Source organism: Bubalus bubalis, chromosome 16, assembly GCF_019923935.1.
Source record: "Bubalus bubalis isolate 160015118507 breed Murrah chromosome 16, NDDB_SH_1, whole genome shotgun sequence".
In the NCBI taxonomy this organism is placed as follows: domain Eukaryota; kingdom Metazoa; phylum Chordata; class Mammalia; order Artiodactyla; family Bovidae; genus Bubalus; species Bubalus bubalis.
Genome location: NC_059172.1, coordinates 77,179,943 through 77,204,330, shown reverse-complemented (window position 1 = coordinate 77,204,330; position 24,388 = coordinate 77,179,943). Strand labels below are relative to the sequence as shown.

At 40.9% G+C, this 24,388-nt stretch overlaps 1 protein-coding gene across 2 annotated transcripts in view; it reads right to left on the bottom strand.

The window, feature by feature from the left end:
* ARHGAP42 (Rho GTPase activating protein 42) overlaps positions 1-3,727 on the bottom strand; it is a 348,684-nt gene extending 344,957 nt beyond the window's left edge. For both annotated transcript variants that reach the window (XM_045163011.1, XM_045163012.1), the window contains exon 1: positions 3,067-3,727. In XM_045163011.1, coding sequence (XP_045018946.1) covers positions 3,067-3,220 — 154 coding nt within the window. In that variant the 5' untranslated portion in view covers positions 3,221-3,727. The remainder of the gene's footprint in view (positions 1-3,066) is intronic.
* Between the last annotated feature and the right edge of the window lie 20,661 nt (positions 3,728-24,388).

Sequence of the window (24,388 nt, the reverse complement as noted above, 5' to 3'; positions counted from 1 at the left end):
CAGGCCTCCCTGTCCATCACCAACTCCCAGAGCATGCTCAAACTCATGTCCATCCAGTCAGTGATGCCATTCAGCCATCTCATCCTCTGTTGTCCCCTTCTCCTCCTGCCTTCAATCTTTCCAAGTACCAGGGCTTTTTCTAGTAAGTCAGCTCTTCACATCAGGTGGCCAAAGTATTGGAGTTTCAGCTTCATATCAGTCTTTCCAATGAATATTCAGGACTAATTTCCTTTAGGATTGACTGGTTTGATCTCCTTGCAGTCCAAGGGACTCTCAAGAGTCTTCTCCAACACCACAGTTCAAAAGCATCAATTCCTCAGTGCCCAGCTTTATAGTCCAACTCTCACATCCATCTTAAAAATATGTTAAATGCCTTACACATTTAAAATTCAAATCATCTAGTCAAGGTCCTCATTTATAATGATCATTCAAAATTCGCTCCTAAAAAAATGCACACCCGGAACCCAAGCTGAAGGAGCACATGTGACTCTCACTGAAACAGTAAAACATGTGTTACCCAAGAGAGCTCGCCAAGACTTTCAGCAGAAAACTTATTAAGTAGGTTGGAAATAATATAAGATGCTTAGAAATGCATGGAAGATTGTCAGCTCAGGAAAGTTTTATTAAGAAACCATTCATTATAAACGACGGCAAAGTGCTACATATAAATCTGAAGTGGATAATGGATACACTTACAGAAACAACAGGTATGGAGAATAGAAAGGCATAGTTTAAGGCTGGGGAAAACTGAAGGCTTCCTAAGGCAGAAAGGAAAAACAGAAGGGGCAGAACTGAAGAAAGGAGGGCTCCTTGGTGGATGTGGGATAGAATTATGGCAGCTTCAAGTCTTTAGACACACTCTGTCCTCCTACAGGACCAGCTTCAGAAAGCAGGCATTTAGCAGCTGCAGCAGAACCCCAGAGCATCTTCCCCAAGGGACAGAGGTCATTTGCTGGGAAAAAAAGAAGTGCCCTCATATGACTTAAAGGGTTTCTCGGCTCCAGATCTGTCCTGCTTGGCAGCTAATGCTGGATATTCTTTTAATAAATGCTTTCTTTCCACTACAAGAAAAGCAATAACCAAATGTTAATATAATGCACTCTCCTCACAAATCCTGGAAAGACAGATTGTACATTTTATGTGTAGAAGGTCAAGTTTATGAGGCAGGGTCTGTGTGTTCAAGGAACTTACACTCTCGAGATATCCTCACTTATAAATGGAAGAACAAACCTACAACGGAAGCACCTGATAGTTGCAAGGCTAGATTCAATCATAATACAGTTAATAAGATTACTAGTAAAATGATGTACATTTCAGAGATTTTACCACAGCTATGGAAGTGTTTTCCACTTTTGAACCACTGGAATTGATCTCTGGCAGAACGAGAAGAAAATGTCATTTGTAGACCATCTGGCAGCTCGAGCAAGAATCAGTGCTCTGAGAGAGGGAAACTCTTTTTAAAGAAGCATCATCCTCTCCAAGATGCAAAGAGGCTCAAGTGGGCTTTGTAAATCAGATGGAAGCTAAGTTCACCTTTGTATACACAAGATGGACAGAACTACAGATAAACTCGTATTTTTTTTACAAATCAGTAAATACTATTATTATCAGTAGCAGATTCAAATTCAGAAATTAAATGAATGTAGGTACAGAACATATTTTCTTTACCCTGGCTAAGTTAACACAAGTAATAAGTAAATGTTTTAGCAATTAGGATGGTTTAAATAGACAGGATTTGGAGCATACTAATTTCAAGACATTTTGCTAAGGTTCATCTTTACCATGAATACATGCTTCTAAATAGAGATCAGATGCTAATGTCGTCTTAGTTTCTGGCACACACACACACATCCATAATGTTGTTAATGACATACACAATGATGCTTCCCCTACCTATCTCCTAGGGTAGCCATGTCAACCAAAGGACTCTTCACCTTAACAAAAATACCTCACTCATCTAAGAGAGACCGGAATTTCCAGGGCTGCATTTCAGAGGCTTTCTATTAAAAAGCAAATAGGTCCTCAGAAAAATAACCTATAAAGCCTTATCCTTTAGTCAGTCAATTCTCTATGAGAAGCTCTAGTGTTTCTTTTACTAAGACTCTCTGGGACCCCATGGAGGTAGCCTGCCTGTAGTCCTGTAGTCCTCGGTCCGTGGGAATTTCCAGGCAAGAATACTGGAGTAGGTTGCCATTTCCTTCTCCAGGGGATCTTCCAGACTCAGGGACCGAATCAGAGTCTCCTGCATTGGAAGGCGATTTCTTTGCCACCGAGCTACCTGGAAAGCCCAAGGCTCTCTTTTGTGCTAGTAACTGAAAGTGAAGATTCAGAGAATGCAAGATGCACAGAAAATCTGAACGGGAGGTGTGTGGGAAAGGAGGTGGGAAAAGTTCCTAAACTGAGGCAGTCTTTACTTTCTATAGATCATCAGAAGTTCTGATTGGTCTTTAGCCATTAGGGACTCACCACACCCGAGTTAGAAGGCAAACCGAAAATTAAGAGGCACCAAAAAAAACCTTGAAAAGAGATAAAATCCACTGGTGCCATGCTGTCTTCATCTTGCAAAGCTACAAATCTATAAAGTGCCAATGCAATGATTTATTGCAATGATGAGTCGCTGATGTACCTAAGAACTTAATCATTTCTTTTAATATCACTAAATAAGCTAGCTTCATTTTTATCCTTCAGATAAACTCCTGAGTCCTTCCTCAAGGGCTTTTTTTTTTTTTTAAGCGTTTAAACTAGGCAGAATAAAGTTACAAAAATGACAACAGTCCCCAATACTGTTCCAGGAGCGTTAAACAAAAAGATGCCGAACAACGTTCCTCAGGATACGCTCCGGGGTCCAGCAGAGACCGCTCGCTTCTCTGCAGCCTTGGAAGTAAATAAGTGAAGAACACCTCCGAACAAACTTTGTTGGCCACCAGCAGGGGAGCTCTTCAGCTTTTGTCCCCAAACCCATTCAAACAAAAGAAGCTCCGCTTCCTCCAACCCAGCCCTGAGACCCCCCACCCCGCGGGGGCTCCCCCGGTCCCCGCGCCCTGTCCTCCCGCCGGCCGCACTCACTCCTCAGCGCGCCGATGAGCAGGGAGCCGTCCTTAATAAGCTCCTTGATGAACTTGTTGGTTCGCTCCAGCTCAATCTCGTGACACTGCAGGCGCTCCCTGAAATCCGGGCTGTCCAAGTAGGAGTCGCTGAACTCCAGGGTCGGCAGCCCCATGGCAGCGGCACGGCCACCGGCCGCCGGGAACGCGTCGGGGCCGGCGGTCAAGGCGGGCACAGCCGGCGACCAACGCCGGCCGCCGGGGCGCGCGATCGCGTGGAGCGAGGCGGGCCGCGCGGGCGAGCGCAGGGGGAGCTGGTCCCGCGCCTCCCGCGCCGGGATCGGGGCTCAGGCTTCCTCGCCGGCGGGGAAGCGCGCGCACGCACGGGCGGCGGGTCCGCTCAGCTCGCCGTCCTCCGGGCGCATCGTCGCCGCGAGCGCGGAGGCGGCGGGGTCCCGGGCCGCGGGCGGCGCAGGGAGGCAGGCTCTCGGCCGGCGCAGGGACGCTCTCGGCCGGCGAGGAACGCGCTCGGGCGGCGCAGGAAAGCTCCCGACAACTCCGCCCGCTGGCCCACTCGACAGCGCTCTGCGCCGGGAGCCGCCAGCGCCCAGCCGCCGCTCCGGCCGGGCCGCCTAAACCCGCCCCCGCGCCGGACGCAGGCTCAGCGCGCCGGCCGCCGGGCCGGCTCCGAGACCCTCCTCCTGCCGCCGCGCCCCCGGCCCGCGCCGCCCCGCCCTCCGCCCGCCCCGCCCGCTCTGCGCTCCCGGCTCTGCGCTCCGCCTGCTCCCGTGCGTTACTCCCGCTGCCTGGGGGTGGGGGCTCGCCCCGCGGTAACACTCCGGGTTCCTCCAGTCCACAAAACGATTCCCCATTCCCGACACGCCTCCTTGCCCTTCACCACCCGCTCCCTCGACTTGAACCAGCGTTAATTTTCCCTAAAGTTTAAAGCTAGGTTTTGAAGATGCTACTTTGGAGCGTTCGTTTAGATTTTACTTCTCAAGTCTGCACTGCAATGCATGTATACTCCAGGTTGAAAAGTTTTCCTCTCTTTCCCACCGTTCACTGCCTTGATCTTAGAGAGTCAAGTTTTTTGGTTTTTGTTTGTTTGTTTTTAATACTCTAAACGAAAAGCTACAGAGGCCCAAAGGCTGTTTTGTGGTTGTTTTTCCTAGTTGCTGTGAAGGTGGGAGGATTTTAGGTCGTTTTTATTCCACAAACAAGCACCTAGGACTTAGGTGTTCCTCCTCTAGAAGAGGAACTATTTGCATCACAATACTATATCTTTTATGGTCGCCTCACCTGGAGGGAATTAGCCTACAAGCATGGAGATTTTTCAAACTGTCGAAGTTGGCTGAAGTTCCAAATGAAAAGTTAATTCGTACCAAGAGGCAGTTACCTCTCCTCTGGTACAGGCTCACCTAATAAATTTCCGTTCTCTGAAAACCTTGACAGCGAAAGAAACTACTGCCTTACATCTAGTCCTGCCATCATCTATAGGATTTCTGAGAACTCAGTTATTTTTCTTAAGGATCTGCTTTTAATTTCTATGTTTTCATTGCTTTGTCCATTTGAACCATCTGTTAAAAGAAAATCTTCTACAGATCATGGGAAAAATTCCGTTAAAGTGCTTTACATTTTTCCCAATTAAGTTTCAGAATCTGTCAGGACTTTTAGTTTCATTTTTTTAAGTACACATGAACATTAAAAATAGCATGGAAACTAAACCAAGATAAGATGATGTAAACAGTGTATTTGATGGCTTTGATTTTAATTCTTCTGAGCCAAGGAAGTTGGACTTTAACTTTCCATCCATGTTTGCATCATTAGACGTCAAAATATTGGCAGAATGGCCAGTCACAATTAGAATCCTTTTAACGTTTAGTAGTTGACCTGTCAGTTGAATACTTCTCTTCTGGGAAGGTGGGGTGGGGTGGAGAGCAACAATTTATTTGTCAGTTAATGGTGTGATACAAGCTGCAGTGGGACTGATTTTCCCCTGAGGTGATTTTACATCTATTCATCGCACAGCCTGAAAGAAAAAATTAGTCGGGCCAAATAGTTCCCCTTCAACTTTTGCCATGTTGCTGTTACAAGCAACTAAATCCAATGCCAACTGCTGAGATATGAAATAGGATAAAATATAATAATCTCTTCCTGCTTATCATTAAATGAAAGTCCTATGATTAATTCTTTAAAAATGCATCAACAGTCCTTGATATGTAACATTACATAAGTTGGACGTCAATTTTCACCTTTTCTTTAAAAGTCTTATATGTCAGGACAAATTTAATCTAGATTCTAAGATATACATTACCATTTACCCATTCATGTATGTAATTTCATGCTTTATGCCTACTGTATACATTATTAGGATCTGGGCAGAGAAATGATTTATTTCATCATCAGTTCGTTTATATAGAGTTTGGATTTTTTCCTCCCACCCTCCATCATTTAACCTCTAAAGTTTAGTGTGTTATAATGGACTTTTCCCCTGTATTTTCAGAGTTACCCATGACTTATTCCTGTGATTCATACTTTAATTATACCTGCTAGTCAGGCTTTCTCATATGCCACATTAACCCAGACGCTTGAGAGACACCAGAAATGGTTTTGCTTTAAGGTGGATTTACAGTCAGTTTTGAACTGACTGTAGTTGTTTTCATGTTCTATTTCCCTATCATAATGATAAAAACAGATTCTTTCTAATTTTCCAAAAAAAAAGAGTGTCCATATCTGCAAGCTCTTTTTCATAGGAAATTTTAATGGACTGAAATGTAGCCTCTCCAGAAATTTCTACTTCATGGTATGTGACCCTGTCAACTGCATGGTGAGTTTCACAAACCCTACTGGCTGACATACACATTGGCATGGTTACTGGCTCAGAGAAATGGCTGTTTGCTTAATCCCGAAATGGGGTGTGTGGGCTTTGCTTGTTTGTTTATTTTAAAGAGCAAAATAATGAGGTAAGGATAGTAAACTAATATGTATTTGTAAATCTACCTAAAACATTTTTGTTGACCTGTATTATGTCAGGCACTTAAGCCTGGTGCTTAATTTGTACTTAGTAAGTGAAACTGTTGGGTATTATTAATTGTAATTAGTTTTGTAGACATGGGCCTTCTAGACTAAGATATTCTGAGGCTAAATTCATGGCTTAGTAAGAGATGACGAAATAGAAGGGGAATGCACCCAAGAAGACTAAATGCACCCTTCAGCCCTCTCCATGTTCCTGTTTGCATTCACATCTGGGTGTTCTCCTTTCTCAAAGCATACTCCTTGGAAATGGGTTTATATCATTCTGGTTCAACTTTCTGTAAGGTCTAGAAAAACAACATTCACTCCAAATATGCAAAATGCATGATTCAATTTTTAACATACACACACACACACACACGTATATATATAAACATACAATTTACCATTTTATTTACTTTAAGTGTACATTTCTGTGGCATTAAATACATTCACATTGTTGTGCAGCCATCACCAGCATCCAACTCCTAAACATTTTTATCTTCTCCAGCTGAAACTTGTTATTCAACAACTTTCCATGCCCCACTTTCCCCAGCCCCTGGTCAACACCATTTTACTTTCTGTCTCTATGAATTTGACTTCTAAGTACCTTATATAAGCAAAAATCACACAATATTTGTCTTTTGTGTCTGGCTTATTTCATTTAGATAATTTCACTATTAATTAGAGAAGCAAGGAAGACAAGACTCAGTTAGTGGGGCCGTGGAAGCAGCAAAGTCAAGACCACCAACTAAGGAAGCAGGAATAACTGCAGATGGTAGATTTGTCCCACATAATAGTATGACTTCTAAAATTCCCTTCTAGAATAAAATTAAGATTTTATGATAATGACAGATTTCTGAAGAACAGGCTGGAGGAAAAGAACAGAATTCTAATATGAATTGACCATTATCATCAACTAACTACATTTACCAGGAGAAGATTTTACCAGGGAGAAGATACAGGGAGAGAGACAGAAAGAGAGACATGGGAGTTGGGGGAGAAACTGACTACTACTTCAGGGAGATTTTTTGGTATGGGTTTTTTGTTTATTTGTGTTTTGGGGTCTTTTCGTAAAGATTTCAATTTCCATTGAGTATTGCCCCCTTGTGGCAAACCATTATGTTTGCTGACAAAAACTGACAGAAAATCATAAAAAGAGCAAACGCTAAAGGGACAAAAATGTCCTGTGCACCTCCATGTGTTGAGTTTGATAAGAAGAATGAATTTATGTATCACAGAGTGCTTACGCGTGTCACCTCATCTAAACTTCTCCATGAGCCTCTGAGATAGGTATTGTCTACGGACTGATAGCCTCACTTTTGCCCTCCACTCTTCAAGGAAGAGGAACCAGAGATCAAATTGCCAACATCCATTGGAACACAGAAAAAGCAAGAGATTTCCAGAAAAACATCTACTTCAGCTTCATTGACTATGCTAAAGCCTTTGACTGTCTTGATCACAATAAACTGGAAAATTCTTAAAGAGATGGAAATACTAAACCACCTTACCTGCATCCTGAGAAATCTGTATGCAGGTCAAGAAGAAACAGTTAGAACAAAACATGAAACAATGGACTGGTTCAATATTGGAAAAGTAGTACATCAAGGCTGTATATTGTCATCATGCTTATTTAACTTATATGCAGAGTACATCATGCAAAATGCCAGGCCAGATGAAACACAAGCTGGAATCAAGATTGCTGGGAGAATTATCAAGAACCTCAGATATGCAGATAATACCACCCTTATGGCAGAAAGCAAAGAGGAACTAAAGAGCCTCTTGATGAAGGTGAAAGAAAAGAGTGAAAAACCTGGCTTAAAACTCAACATTTAAAAATCTAAGATCATCTGGTCCCATCACTTCATGGCAAATAGATGGGAGGAAAATGGAAACAGTGACAGGCTTGATTTCTTTGTCTCCAAACTCACTGTGGATGGTGACTGAAGCCATGAACTTAAAAGACACTTGTTCCTTGGAAGAAAAGTTATGACCAACCTGCTGCTGCTGCTAAGTCACATCAGTCGTGTCCGACTCTGTGCGACCCCATAGACGGCAGCCCACCAGGCTCCCCCGTCCCTGGGATTCTCCAGGCAAGAACACTGGAGTGGGTTGCCATTTCCTTCTCCAATGCATGAAAGTGAAAAGTGAAAGTGAAGTCGCTCAGTCGTGTCGGACTCTTAGTGACCCCATGGACTGCGGCCCACCAGGCTCCTCCATCCATGGGATTTTCCAGGCAAGAGTGCTGGAGTGGGGTGCCATGACCAACCTAGATGGCATATTAAAAAGCAGAGACATTACTTTGCCAACAAAAGTCCATCCAGTAAAAGCTATGGTTTTTCCACTAGTCATGTATGGATTTGAGAGTCGGACCATAAAGAAGGTTGAGTGCTAAAGAATTGATACTTTCAAACTTCGGCGTTGGAGAAGACTGTTGAGACTCACTTGGACTGCAAGGAAATCCAACCAGTTAACCCTAAATGAAATCAGTCCTGAGTATTCATTGGAAGGACTGATGCTGAAGCTGCAGCTCCAATACTTTGGCCACCTGATGCAAAGAACCAACTCATTAGGAAAGACCTTGATGCTGGGAGAGATTGAAGGCAGGAGGAGAAGCAGACGACAGAAGATGAGATGGTTGGACGGCATCACCGACTCAATGGACATGAGTTTGAGAAAGCTCTGGGAGATGGTGAAGGACAGGGAAGCCTGATGTGCTACAGTCCATGGGGATGCAAAGAGGCGGACATGACTGAGCAACTGAACAACTTCTCCAGTAGCATATTGGACACCTTCTGATCTGGGGGGCTCAGTTTCTGGTATGATATCTTTTTGCCTTTTCATATTGTTCATGGGGTTCTTGTGGCAAGAATAATGGAGTGGGTTGCCATTTCCTCCCCCAATGAACTAGGTTTTGTCAGAACTCTTCACTCTGACCCTTCCATCTTGGGTGGCCCTGCATGGCATGGCTCATAACTTCATTGAGCTATGTAAGCCCCTTGTCCTGATAAGGCTTGATCCATTAAATGCCAAAATTGGCAAAGAAGTATAACAAGGCTATATAGTGTCACCCTGCTTATTTAACTTATATACAGAAATGCTGGGCTGGATAAATCACAAGCTGGAATCAAGATTGCCAGGAGAAATATCAACAACCTCAGATATGCAGGTGATACCACTCTAATGACAGAAAGTGAAAAGGAACTAAAGAGCCTCTTGATGAAAGTGAAAGAGGAGAGTGAAAAAGTTGACTTAAAACTCAACATTCAAAAAATGAAGATCATGGCAACAAGTCCCATCACTTTATGGCAAGTGTGTGTGTGTGTGTGTGTGTGTGCTTTGTCACACAGTTGTGTCTGACTCTTTGTGATCCCATGGACTGTAGCCCACCAGACTCCTCTGTTTATGGGATTCTCCAGGAAAGAATAATAGAGTGGGTAGCTCATGGAAAATATAAGGGGAAAAAGTGGACGCAGTGACAGATTTTATTTTGTTTGAGCTCCAAAATCACTGCAGATGATACTGCAGCCATGCTCTGGGAAGAAAGCTATGACAAATTTAGATGGTGTTTTAAACAGCAGAGATATCACTTTGTTGACAAAGGTCCATATAGTCAAAGCTATGGGTTTTTTCAGGAGTTATGTGTGGATATCTTCTTTATGGAAGAAGAGCTGAGGAATTGATGTGATGCTTTCAAATTGTGGTGCTGGAGAAGACTCTTGAGAGTCCCTTGGACAGCAAGGAGATCAGAGCAGTCAATCTGGAAGGAAATTAACCCTGAATATTCATTGGAAGGACTGATGCTGAAGTTCCAATAGTTTGGCCACCTGATTTGAAGAGGTGACTCACTGGAAAAGACCCTGATGCAGGGAAAGATTGAAGGCAGAAGGAAAAGGAGGCAGCAGAGGATGAGCTGGTTGGATGGCATCACTGACTCAATGGACAGGAATCTGAACAAACTCCGGGAGATAGTGGAGGACAGAGAAGCCTGGCATGCTGCAGTCCCTGGGGTTGAAGAGAGTCGGACACAACTTAGCAACTGAACAACAACAACAACAGCAAGTCTCATTTTTAATAGGTGGATAAATCATGACTAAAAGTGGTGAAATAGCTAGAAGGTACTAGAATTGGGATTTCAACCCAAGGGCCATCTTTAAAGAACCAAATGGCCTCAAGAGGAAGTTTTGGTATCAGTTATATACCTGTCCTGTCATAGATGCTGAGAATACAAGGATAAACATAAACTCAGCTCATACCTGCTCTAGAGAATTATAGTAGAGACGTTAGTCACATGGTTGCATAAAGGCCATTTGTTAGCAATGTTACTTAGGCAAATTTACCTGTCAGGCTTTCTGTGTCCCCTAAACATAAAATCGGGAGTGATAGTGGTTATTTTGAGCACTTGCAACAGGCTAGTCACCGTCCTAACCTCTTTGCATTCACTGTTTCACTTAGATTCCTTTGCATCCACTGTTTGACCTAGGTCCCTTTTAGCTCTGTATCAGAGACATCGCTGGGCCTCAGAGTTAAGATGGGCAATCTCCTCCACACTTTCACAAAGAATAAATTATGGGTAGAGTATTTCTGAAACTTCACCCATGTGTCCTGAGAGACTTACTGCTGTTTGGAGAGAAAGTTCTGAATTTCCTTCACTCTCACTGCAACCCCTGCAGAGGTGGTGGTTCTGGCTTTCACAGCAACCAGCAGACCCAGAGGAAGGCACACAGCAAGCTTCGACTGAGCAGCTGCAGCAGTGCTGACCCACTCAGCCTACCACTCTGCTCTCCACCTCTGGAGGTAAGAATTTTATAATGAAGATGAGGACACTCAGAAAACCCACAAACAAGCCAACCCTCTGGGATAAGCAGCTCTTTGACTCCCAGACCACACAACTGTGAACATCTCTGTTAGGATGCTTACGATACACGTTTGGGGTATATAAATTGTATATAGCTTTTTCCACACTGACATCCTCTGTTTTTAGACTCTAAACTTTCAGTCCATGTCTTCTCGTTTGTATCTCTTGCACTCCACACACGAGCAACCCACAGAGAACACCTATACCTTCTTCTAAATAGTGTCTTGACTTTTGGGGTAGAGGTGCCTGCGCAGATCTGTAGGGACACAGATGAAGGGTCCTCCCATTTGGCTCGGAGGGCTCCCTGAGCGTGGAAGGCAGTTGGAGTTCATCGTCCACGCTCCTGGGTCCCCCGTGTCCGCGCTCCCACCACCGGGCCCAGCCCGCTCTAACAGGCCCGGGCGAATGCGGTGAAAAATGCGATGAAGAAAACAAGCGCGGAAGGAGCTTAAGGAAACTAACTCAGATGAATGAGTCCACACCCCGCAGGGAGAAGTCATAACTCAATCAGAGGGAACCATGTTAACGAATGTGATAAGAAGGGTAATTGAAAAAGAACAGACCCACCCTCTCCATAGGTCGAACATTTCAGATGGAAAAAAAGACCAAATCTGCAAGAGAATCTGCAATCTGTGGTCCCAGTGGCAACGAAGTTTATGAGGAAGTGTATGCTACTATTCCTGAAAATGTACATTCACTTACATTCTGTCAGAGTGAACTGTAACTGATAATGGAATTAGAAAATTTTACAAAATCATATATGTAATAATGACAAAGTTATTTTCAGAAGGGGTGAGTTCTTATTTTTACACTTCTTAATGAATTCTTTTTCCCCCTCCAGCCGCCAGTTTATACATTTTTGTTGAGACAGACATGACTTACAAAGATTAGACTTTAGTTTACTAGATAAATAAAAGTCGTCTAACTGGTCTGGATTTCACTTAATGCTCCAGCACATTTTGCCTTTCTAATCCTTTCCTCTGTGATCTTTTGCAGAATGCTGCAAAGATTTGTGAAGGTCTCTGAACTGTGTTACATTATGGTGTCAAGTACATCAACATTTACCATGTACTGAAAATCTCTTTGGTATGAGAGACACATATTTGATTAATTATTTTAACTCTTCTAAACCTGCTTTTCCACTCACATTTGTATTATAAAAATTTTCAAACATGCAGAAAAGTTGAAAAAATAAGACTACATTTATATATATATAGCTGGTTGAAGTGCTCAAACTATCTATCTATATATATATAAAATTAGGAGAGAGAAACAAATATGGCAAAATGTGAACAATTTTTGAATACAGGTAGAGAGCATGTAGGTATTTATTATACATACAGCTGTAATATATATAATCTATTTATCTATCTACAATATCTATATATAAAACATTTTACTCACTATATATAACAGAAAGTAAAAAGTTATACTTCTTCATAACATATAGATACTATAAATAGATTATATATATTGTAACTATATGTATAATGCTACATGCTCTCTACCTATATTCAAAGAATGTTCACATTTGCCATATTTGTTTCTCTCTCCTAATTTTACATATATATAGATTAGTTTGAGCACTCCAACCAACTATATATATATATAAATATATAATGTTATTTTCTCAACTTTTCTGTATGTTTGAAATTTTTTATAATATAATAGATATCTATATATAAATAGATATAACAATATAATGTATACATATATTTTTCTGAAAGATTTAAAGTTAATATTAGATATCTTGACATATAGAATGAAGACATTCTCCAAATGACTAAAACTTAAATAAAATTAATATATTATTAAAAAAATCATCAAATATCCTATTGTTCCATAAATATTCTCTATAGCTTAAGGAAAAAAAAAACAAAAAAAACAGGATCTAACCAGTGTTCCAAACTGAGTCATAATCAACAGCCCATATAGCCACAAAATACTATTTTGGAGGACAGAAAACAAGCTCATCAATTATCATTTCACTAATTCATAATTTGAAATAACTGAGCCTAGATTATATGAGGTTTCCCTTCTCACTGTCCAGAAGAAACTGTTTGCTAATCATTGGCTAATCATATTAGTGGAATAAGACTGTGTTGAAGAGAACCATGTCAAAAATCCCTAAGCCCCTGAATTTGTCACTGAGGGTTTCTGGGAGAGGACTGCCCCAGGGGAAGAGAATGCTACACAAAATACACTGTCTGTCATACAGTGTGTGATCAGTAAATATTTTTTGACTAAATTAATAAGTGAAATACTGTGGCAGACAGAAGACAAACTGAATCAAAATTGCATGAGAACTGATTAGAAATACAAAATTTTCACGTCTGTCTATGAAATCAGAAACTCCTGGTGAGACCTAGCATCTGTATTTTAACAAAATCTCCAGGTAGTATTGATGCTGGCTAGAATTTGAGCATCAATATTACCTGGAGGATTGATGCTGGCTAAAGCTTGAGAGGGAACCCAGGTGACACCGTGGTAAAGAATCCGCCTGGCGATGCAGGAGACACGGGAGATGCAGGTCCAATCCCTGGGTCAGGAAGGTCCCCTGGAGAATGAAATGGCAACCCACTCTAGTATTCTTGTCTGGGAAATTCCATGGACAGGGGACCCTGGTGAGCTGCAGTCCATGGGGCCACAAAGAGTCGGACATGACTGAACACACACACACACACACACACACACACACACACACACAGAAATTTGAGAACAGCTGATCTGGAGCTATTCCTGGTAGGCATAAGATGGAAGAGGAGTCTTAGAAAACAGAGTGGAGGATGTAGCCTTAGGAGAAAAGATAAATGAAATGACAAGCAGATGTTTAAAGATGCCAATATCTTCTGCACTCAGGGCCTTTGCTGGTAGCTGACAAGAAAGAAGCCAAGTTTCAGTGACATTGTTTATATCTAATGATCTTGCTTTCACTCTCACTGTTGATGTGAGTTTTTGGTATACTTGCAGGTAGTTTTTATCTGCAGAAAAGTTGATCAGAGTGTTTTACTTCTTAATGTTAATAACTGACACTATTAAAATTATAGGGATACTTTGTTTTACTGCATTTATTACTTCTCACAGATAATGCATTTTTTATAATTTGAAGGTTTGTGGCAACCCTAAATTGACCAAGTCTATCAGTACCATTTTTGTAATAACATTTGCTCACTCAGTGTCTCTATGTCACATTTTGGTAATTCTCACAATATTTCAAGCCCTCCACGAGCAAAAGGATTACAACTCTCTGAAGGCTCGAATGATGGTTAACATTTTTAACAATACAGTAATTTTTATTTAAAGTATATACATTGTTTTTTGCCACAATGCTATTGCACACATAATAGTCTATAGTATAGTATAAATATAATTTTTATATGCACTGAGAAACAAAAAATTTGTGTGACTTTATTTTTTGTGATATTCACTTTATTGCAATGGTCTGAAATCGAACCTACAATATCTTCAAGGTGTGCTTGTATGATTTATTTTTTAAAAATGGTTTTGTCATAGGCTTCTGAGTTAAAATTACAAATGGCAGTATTCTACTTGTAAGTATAGCAAATGTTAGCAATCATTCTTAAGGAAACTTTGAATAATATTTGATTTCATTTACAAATGTAAACACCCTTCTAATTAACAACAATTTAATGGACCAATATTTAAACATTTAATATTCATTTTTCCCTGTTTAGATCTTCAGTCTTCTACCTAAACAAAATCTTTCTGAATCTGAACAGTTATATAAATTTAGTACCATAAACTTAAAAATGGCTGATCACAAGCTCTCTTAAATATCCTAGTATTTTCATAAAATTTTTAAAATTTCAGTGCAACTTAAACTTTCTAAAATGAAGTTATTTTTAAAAAACAAATTCTCATAAACATTCAGTTCAGTTCAGTTCAGTTCAGTCACTCAGTCATGTCCAACTCTTTGCGAACCCATGAATTGTAGCACACCAGGCCTCCCTGTCCATCACAATCTCCCGGAGTTCACTCGAACTCACTTCATAAACATTACAGGTATATAAAATATCAAACTACATTTACCTGCGGAGAAGGCAATGGCACCCCACTCCAGTACTCTCGCCTGGAAAATACCATGGATGGAGGAGCCTGGTAGGCTGCAGTCCATGGGGTCGCTAGGAGTCGGACACGACTGAGCAACTTCACTTTCACTTTTCACTTTCATGCATTGGAGAAGGAAATGGCAACCCACTCCAGTGTTCTTGCCTGGAGAATCCCAGGGACGGGGGAACCTGGTGGGCTGCCGTCTATGGTAGAGTCGACATGACTGAAGCGACTTAGCAGCAGCAGCAGCAGCACATTTACCTGAAAATTTAATGCTACGATTTTCATTCTTTTAAATCTTTCTCAGTGTGCCAAATTTTAAATTGCCTTGGGGGTTAAAATATGGCAACCCACTCCAGTATTCTTGCCTGGAAAATTCCATGGACAGAGGAGCCTGGCGAGCTACAGTCCCTCTGCCAACTCACAGGGCCGGACACGACTGAGCAACTAAGCGCATGCACACACACACACACACACACACACTCTCTCTCTCTCTCTCTCTCTCTCTCTCTCTCTCTCTAATTGAGGAGAAGCATGGAGACAACATGAGGAAGTGCTCTGGATGAGGGGTAGGCGCAGCACTGCGAGCCAAGGGAACACTGCAGGTGTTTTAAGTTACTCCCAAAAAAATGGACAGGGCCCCTCTCCAGGGACTCACAGCCTACTGTGTGAAGAAGAAGTCTCCCTATGAACCATTAAGCACTGATACACCTGCTATATCATCCAGATGGGTTCCACTTGTTCTGGAGGAGAGGCCAAAAAGGCACAGAAAGAATGGAACTAGGCAGGAAAGACAGACATAGTTGCCTGACAGGATGAGCTTCTTTTCCTGGTCCGGTCCCTTCCCTTGGGATAAAATTTAGTTAAGACGGGGGAGGGACAGCCTTCGTTTCCACGATGACTCTCTGGATTAGGTTTAAGGGCAGTATCAGCCTGAAACAGGTATGCTGGCATCTTGTCTTATAGATGCTTTACTCAAAAAGTAGACAGAAGGCTCAAGACCTGAATGACCTGACTTTTCTTTCATGCTAGAGATGAAGTCAGTGGAAGAGGGAAAAAAAAATATTGAGAGTGCATTTGACAACAGTGGGAGAGCAGAGAGGAGGGATTTCCAAGACATCTTTGCCGCTCAGGTGGACTCCAGGTGACTGAGGGTGACGGAACAGGAAAAGTGAAGAATGGTTGTGCGTCTTTCTTAAAAGCCATGTGCACCTGTTGGTGAGATTTTGTTTCTGATAATAGCTTCTTTCTGCCCTTCTAGAGAGTTTGTAGTGGCTGATGTATGAACAAAGGAGACTGCTACTTTGTACAAAGAAGATGGCTAAAGATGAACCTTCTCTAAAGCAGGGAGGAGTGTTACGTAAAACATAATTTTTTTTTTTCCGGCAAATAAGAAAAGACCTCACAGTTCTAAGCCATTTCAGGATACTTTCAAAAATGAGAAAAACAACTGGTAGCTAAATCCTTTCTTTAAAAATGCGTTTATCCTTGTTAATGTAGGAGTCAAGACCCTTAGCTGTGACAATATGGAAAGAATCATAATTATGTCCAAGAGTGTAGAACTAAAGTAGATTTTTCATAAACACTGGGAGTCCATTTTAATATGTAGATTATATGGCAGCAAGGCAATAATTTTAAATTCCACCGCTTCTCCATAAGTTATTTCCTGATAATTCTGCTTGTAATCGTTTCACCCCTCCCAAACCTACATATGCAGGCAGACTCTTTGTCACAGCTGCTCACTGGACATCTCCGCAGTGGATATTCCAAAGTTTCCTCGAATCCAGTAAGTACATTTTACTATGTTGAATCCTTTTTCCTAAACCTGCCCTTGGAATTGCTTTTCCGGCCTTAGTTGGCTGAGAAAGCATTTTGACATGCCATCAGTCACCAAGTTGCCTCCTTGCTATCTCTGGTGCCTGCCTTCCCTTCAGCCCCAGCTTCTGTGCTAGGTCAGCCCTCCTTGCTGGGGCAATTAAAGTAAGCCCTTAGCTTGTCTCCATGGCTCCAGCCAGCCGTCCTCTAATCCATGATTGCAGCCCGAGTAATCTTTTGAAAAAAGCAAATCTCATCATTCTCTCCAGGGCTTAAAGTCCTTCAGTGGCTCCTCATTGATTAATGGATAAAGTCCAAACTCCTTAATTTGCCACACCAGGCCAACCTTATTGAATGCCATATCTTTTAACCCTGTAAACACATTTCAGTCAAACTGGATTTTGTGCTTTTTTAAATTTTACTTTTATTTTTGGCTGCTCTAGGTCTTCATCACTGCACACAGGCTTCCTCTTGTTGCAGCGAGCGGGGGGACTCTTCTTGCGGGAGTTCTCTGTTGTAGAGCGCAGGCTTTAGAAGTTGCTGCACGCAGGCTCTAGAGTACAGGCTCAGTAGCTGTGGTGCACGTGTTTAGTTGCTCTGTGAATTTGGAATGTTCCTGGACCGAGGATTGAACCTGTGTCCCCTGCATTGGCAGGTGGATTTCTTAACCAACAGACCACCAGGGGAGTCCTATGGATTTGTTTAAATTCCACTCATGGACTAGCAAGAGAGACCCTCAGGAGGTCAAGAGGTCCCTATGAGAAGTTTTCTATTTCATGTTTTAATTCTGATCATTATCTTCAAAAACAATATAAGCACATTTTGAATCATCTAGATAGTGCTTTTCAAACTTTAATGTGTCCAGGAATCACCTAGAGGTCTCATAAAGGGGCTGACTTTGAGTCGGTAAGTCCTGTGTAGCCCAAGGCAGTTCTAATAAGCTCCCAGGTGATGCCAATGTTGCTACACTGTGGACCATATTTTGAGTAATAAGGGTCTAGAATGATCACTTTCTAATTGAGTACGACCACAAAATTGTCTTGTTATTATTGATTAATGAACAAAGAAGGAAAGCAGATTTAATATTTTTAATGACATATTGGTTACAAATGAAGACCAAGTGATGTTGCAACTTGTACGAATAAAGATCTAGCAATGGTTCTAGTTAAAAAAAAGATGGAAGAACTGAATCATCATTTTATACAGAATAGGGTATAGGCACGTCAATCTCAAGTCACAGCAATTAAGACAACTCTGTCACAGTAAAAATTATTACTTACACCATTCAATTGATATTTGGAATGATATTATTTTTGTATTTTTCTTTATAATTATATAATATCATAAACATTAGGGTTTATACTTAGTTTTATGTCTACACTTAAGAAAAAAACAATTTGACTTTAGGGTACAATAGGACTTTTATGAGTTCTACATATTATTCAACTTTGAGAAACACTGGACTAAGCCAAGTCATACCTCTTTGCCTTTGTTCTTGCTGTCACCTCTGCCTGGAATCCCTCCTTAATCCCTTGCCAACCTTGCCCCCTTCCATGTCCATTTAGCAAACAGCTACTTTTCCTTATGGCTCTTTTTCAGAAACCTGTGGTCAGTGTCATATTACAGCTGTGCCTTATTTTCATCTCTTTCACAACCTCTCTAACACGCTGCTGCACATTTGATTGCAAGTATTTGCTTATTTTGTTGACTCTCTCTTCTATCCCAAGAAAAAGGCCTTGTCTTTGTCTTCTTCATATTTGTTCAATTTTGGGGATGTAACACTTGTTCAGTAAATGTTTTTGAATGCATGAATAGATACAAAACTTGGCTTGCTTCTGCTTGGAGAGAGAGAAAGAGTATGTCAACATACCATGTGTTCACATTTGTGGGTGAAAAAATTAAAAGTATAAAATAATTATAATATTCTTCTACATGCAATTTGCTTTCCATGTAGTAACTGAAAAGCTTTGTTCCTAGAGTGTCTGCTGATAAGTCTGTATTTTTACTAACTTTTCAGAGACCTGCTTGTTGAGGTTAAAGCCTAGAGAGTTTTAAAATTATGTTAAAAAAAAACACACTGATTACATTTTGGCGATGCATCATCAGAACTAAAAATAGAATGGAAAGACTGAAAAATCTTCACTCAAACATCCAGCCAAAGAACAGTTAAACATTTATGGGTGAGCTGGAACTGTGGCTGACTTTCAACTTCCAGTTATGCAGAACAAATTCTGTAGCCCATTAAGACTCCTGACCCTAGCTTCCTCATGTTTTGGTTTTGCCATTCAGCTTTGGTTACCACCTTCATTGGAGTTGGAAGAGGGAGTGAAGCCCAGTATGCCTTTAAGAACAGGAAAAAGCCTGACTTATTTATTTTTTTGACAGTGAAATCGATTTTCTGGCCTATATGCAAGAGGCCTACTTCCCAATAAGACCGTCTCTAAATTAACCAGGATGATGTACAGTGTGGGATTGGGGTTGGGGTTGGGGTTGGCACAAAGAGCTAAAAACCACAAAATGAGTTCCAACCATTTCTGTCCATATGTAAAAATAAAAATATGGGGCTTCTCTGAGGCTCAGATGGTAAAGAATCTGTGTTCAATGTGGGAGACCAGGTTTGATTCCTGGTTGGGAAGATCTCCTGGAGAAGGGAATGGCTACGCACTCCAGTATTCTGGCCTGGAAAATTCCATGGACAGAGGAGCCTGTTGGGCTTCAGTCCGTGGGGTTGCAAACAGCTGGACACGACTGAGCGACTAACAGTTTCACTTTCAGTAGCGCTATGCAAACACTGTTTGAGAGAATGGCTCTGATGGAACAAATTTGGGCTGGTACAGCTCAGAACTAGGTTTTCACTCTGCATAGCCATTGCCACGTCATTATCAGAACAATGTTCTTTTGATCCTAGAGCCGTGGAAACTTGTACAACTCAATGGTTTTGGAGTATAATTAATTCATTTATGGCTTCAATTAGACATTTCTCTACTTAGAATAAACAGTCTTGGGGATTTCTCTTCCGACTCTTTCTGAGTTATTATTTGACTCTCTCGTAGTATCACAGTGTACTCCAAGCTCATCAGAATTTCTTACCTCTTCCTGGAATGGCCCTTCCTATCTGTGGTGGCTAATATTATGTCAACTTGACTTGGTTAACTGATGCTCAGATGGCTGGTAAAACATTACAGACAGGTGTATTTACGAGGGCATTTCCAAAAAAGATCAGTATTTGGACTGGTGAACAAAGATAAGCAGATGCTGCTTGCTAATGTAAGTGGACATCATCTAATTCACTGAGGGCCATAAGGAAAAAGAAAAAACTCTTGGGGAAGGATGAACTTGCTCTCTCCATTTGAGCTGGGGCATTCATCTTCTCCTGTCCTTGGACTTTGGTCCTCCTGGCCCTCAAGTCTTCAGGCTCCATTGAAACTTACACCATTGCTCCTTCTCTTTCCCTTCTCCTTCCTCTTCTCAGGTCTTTAGACTCAGACTGAATTACACTACAGACTGTCCTGGTTTTCCAGCTTGCAGATGGCAGATTTTGGGACTTCTCAGTTTCTTAATCACATGAGCCACTTCTTATAATAAATCTCTATGTAAATCTTCTTGGTTTCCCTGAAGAGTACTAAAATATTGTCCAAGGGAAAATAATTTTTTCAAAACCCTAACCAGGGTTTTTCCTTCAGAAAACTTCCCAACGATTCCCAGGGGGAATTACTCAACTTCTCCTCTGGACTCGTTTCACATCTTTTATGAGGTTAGTTAATATACAACATTCTATTAGTTGACTTGATCTAAACAGGGAAGGAATAGACAAATGTAGGCATGTGGAATATTAAACCCATGGTGCAATGAAAAGAGCACTTGACTAGGAGTCAAAAGAAGTGGTATCAAGCCCTCCTTCTCCATATGGCCAAGTAGAGAAATTTATCATTCTTGCATCTTATACATTGGTCTTCTGTAGTTGATTTTTCTCTTTGGGGGTAGAATATTAATGAGTTTGCAGGCCTACTCTCTCACCCCATTCCTGACATATAGTGTGTGTTCAAATATTTATTAAATTGAGCTAAATTAGACTTGTCATTCTAGTTATTGCACCAACACTGTCATCTGTGTTTCACACACAGGAACTTGGTACAAAAACCGTGGGCCCTTTTCCATTAGGTAAAGAGGAAAACTCTCAGAACAAAAACAGATTTGTCCCATTTATTTTCTGATGTGTCAGAAAATTGTTCAACCCACATGTCAGAACAGAAGTGCTATTTAACATCACTGTGCATTTTACTGTCTAGCATTATACTTATAACAGAACTGAGTGAGCCTTCTAGACTTTATTTTGCTTGATGTCTTTGCTTCACCTGTACACTGCGTTCATTTCCAAACAGACTCCTTATTCTGGGAATCCCATTTTTGAGACAGATATCTAAGCCACAATCTGCATTCTGAACATCTTAAATGCCTACGCACTAACCACAACAGTTTGTTTATCCCGTATTACAACAGGGACAAATATAGTCACTAATTTTTGCCTTTTAAGGTAACAACCCAATTTAATACTTGGGAGAAGGACGAGAGCCATCATAGTCATAGGAGAAACAAAAACACAAAATATCATAGCAATCTGTGCTCTTTGAACATTCACATTGAAGACTAAAACAATATTTACACAATATTATTTAAGGGAACAGGAGCAATTCTGTGATAGATAGTCTATCTAAGTGATTGCTTTTGAGGACCAGCTTTTGAAACTTACATCATGTGGTAAGGTTCATCAGAGCTCAGCCTGATTTTTCTTTATCCATATGTTATCACCAGAAATTCAGAGTGATCTCCAGAAGGGAAAGTCCTCACCCCCTTTCCTGCTTATTTTTGGTTATGGGATGTGATTGTAAACCATGTAATGAGGATGTTCATATTTACCAAGTGATCCCCACATGGTCCAGTCCTGACTATACTTCACTGACACCAATTTCTAGCCATGATAATTTGGGGGGATGTCATCCTTGAACAGTAATGTCTGCACACATCTTTATACTTTGTATACTTTATCTTAGTTATAATCCTTTATATTAGTCTCAACTTCTTCAGTTATAAGAGATAAGAACCATTTTGAACCAGTAAAGAATTAAAGGGAGATCTTTTTGGAGGGCAAGGGCACACTTGAAAACCTCAGGAATAGTTCTGACTTTGAACCTGGCAGAACTAAGGTGTCTAACTCAGGTCAGCTTTTCTCTCTGCTAACTCAAAGTCACATAACTTTAGCTTCACATATTTGTGTTTGTTACCCTAGAGGATAGATTCTCTTTGTGTCTTTATAGAGCAAATCTCAAAGAAGGACTCCAATTAGCCCTTTGTAGGTCATTTGCCCTCCTCTGGGACCAATCACAGTGGAGAGAAGGTTGAGCTATTCTAACTGGCCAGACTGTTGTCACTTGCTAAACTTATGATCAGGAGATTGGTGGGACTCTGGGAATTAACAACTGTATGGGGTAGAGAGTTTCAGTTCCCTGATGGAAAAAGGGTTGCTGGGAATTTGAGGATAGATATCCACTCTGTTATCATAAATAATATAAGAGGTATTGTTTTTCCTATTTTAGAAGCTCAGAGAGATTGATCTGCTAAAATTCATGCAGCTGGCAAGTAGCTAAAGTAAATCTTCTAATCTATCATATTCCTTTTCAGTTCAGTTCAGTTCAATCACTCACTCAGTCATGCACGCTTCTTTGAAACCCCATGGACTGCAGCACACCAGGCTTGTCAATCACCAACTCCCAAAACTTGTTCAAACTCATGTCCATAGAGTTGGTGATGCCATCCAACCATCTTATCCTCTGTCATCCCCTTCTCCTCATGCCTTCAATCTTTCCCAGCATCAGTGTCTTTTCCAATGAGTCAGTTCTCTGCATCAGGTAGCCAAAGTATTGGAGCTTCAGCTTCAGCATCAGTCCTTCCAATGAATATTCAGAACTGATTTCCTTCAGGATTGACTGGTTTGATCTTGCAATCCAAAGAACTCTCAAGAGTCTTCTCCAACACCATAGTTCAAAAGTATCAAGTCTTCAGCATTCAGCTTTCTTTATAGTCCATCTCTCAAACCCATACATGTCTACTGGAAAAATCATAGCTTCGGCTAGACAGACCTTTGTCGGCAAAGTAATGTCTCTGCTTTTTAATATGCTGTGTAGGTTGGTCATAGCTTTTCTTCCAAGGAGCAAGGATCTTTTAATTTCATGGCTGCAGTCACCATCTGCAGTGATTTCAGAGCCCAAGAAATCAAGTGTGTCATTGTTTCCATTGTTTCCCCATCTATCTTCCATGAAGTGATGGGACCACATGTCATGATCTTTGTTGTTTGAATGTTGAGTTTTAAGCCAGCGTTTTCACTTTCCTTTTTTACTTTCATCAAGAGGCTCTTTAGTTCTTTTTTGTTTTCTGCCATAAGGGTGGTATCATCTGCGTATCTGACATTATTTATATTTCTCTCAGGAATCTTGATTACAGCTTGTGCTTCATCCAGCCCAGCATTTCACATGATGTACTCTGCACATAAATTAAATAAGCAAGGTGGTGATATACAACCTTGACATACTCCTTTCTCAATTTGGAACCAGTCTGGTATTCCATGTCCAGTTCTAACTGTTGCTTCTTGACCTGCATACAGATTTCTCAGGAGGCAGATAAGGTGGTCTGGTATTCCCATTTCTTGAAGAATTGTCCACAGTTTGTTTTGATCCACATAGTCAAAGGCTTTAGTGTAGTCAATAAAGCAGAAGCAGATGTTTTTCTGGAACTCTCTTGCTTTTTCGATGATACAATGGATGTTGGCAATTTGATCTCTGGTTCCTCTGCCTTTTCTAAGTCCAGCTTGAACATCAGGAATTTCTCAATTCACATACTGTTGAAGCCTAGCTTGGAGAATTTTGAGCTTTACTTTGCTAGCGTGTGAGATGAGTGCAATTGTGCAGTAGTTTGAGTATTCTTTGGCATTGCCTTTCTTTGGGATTTGAATGAAAGCAGACCTTTTCCAGTCCTGTGACCCCTGCTGAGTATTCCAAATTTGCTGGCATGCTGAGTGCAGTACTTTCACAGCATCATCTTTTAGGATTTGAAATAACTCAACTGGAATTCTATCACCTCCACTAGGTATGTTCGTAGTGATGCTTCCTAAGGCTCACGTGACTTTGCATTCCAGGACGTCTGGCTCTAGGTGAGTGATCACACCATCGTGGTTATCTGAGTTATTAAGATCTTTTTTGTATAGTTCTTCTCTGTATTCTTGCCACTTCATCTTAATATCTTCTGCTTCTGGTAAGCATTGTAAAAACAAAATACAAAAATGTACAAACTTTTTCTGTAACTCTTTTTTCCTGATTGGAAGTAACAATCTAAAAAATAATTATAAAGTTTTACTGTTGGTATCATTTCAAAATAAATTTGAAAAAACACCACTATCAGAAAAAAACCCTTTAAAATGGAGTACAATGTGCTTTTAAAAATGCAGTTGCATTGTCCCATTTTCCCATATATATTCATATGAGATATCTAGGTGAGGTGTCAGAAAGAGTTGAGTCAAAATGACATGGGGAAAGGG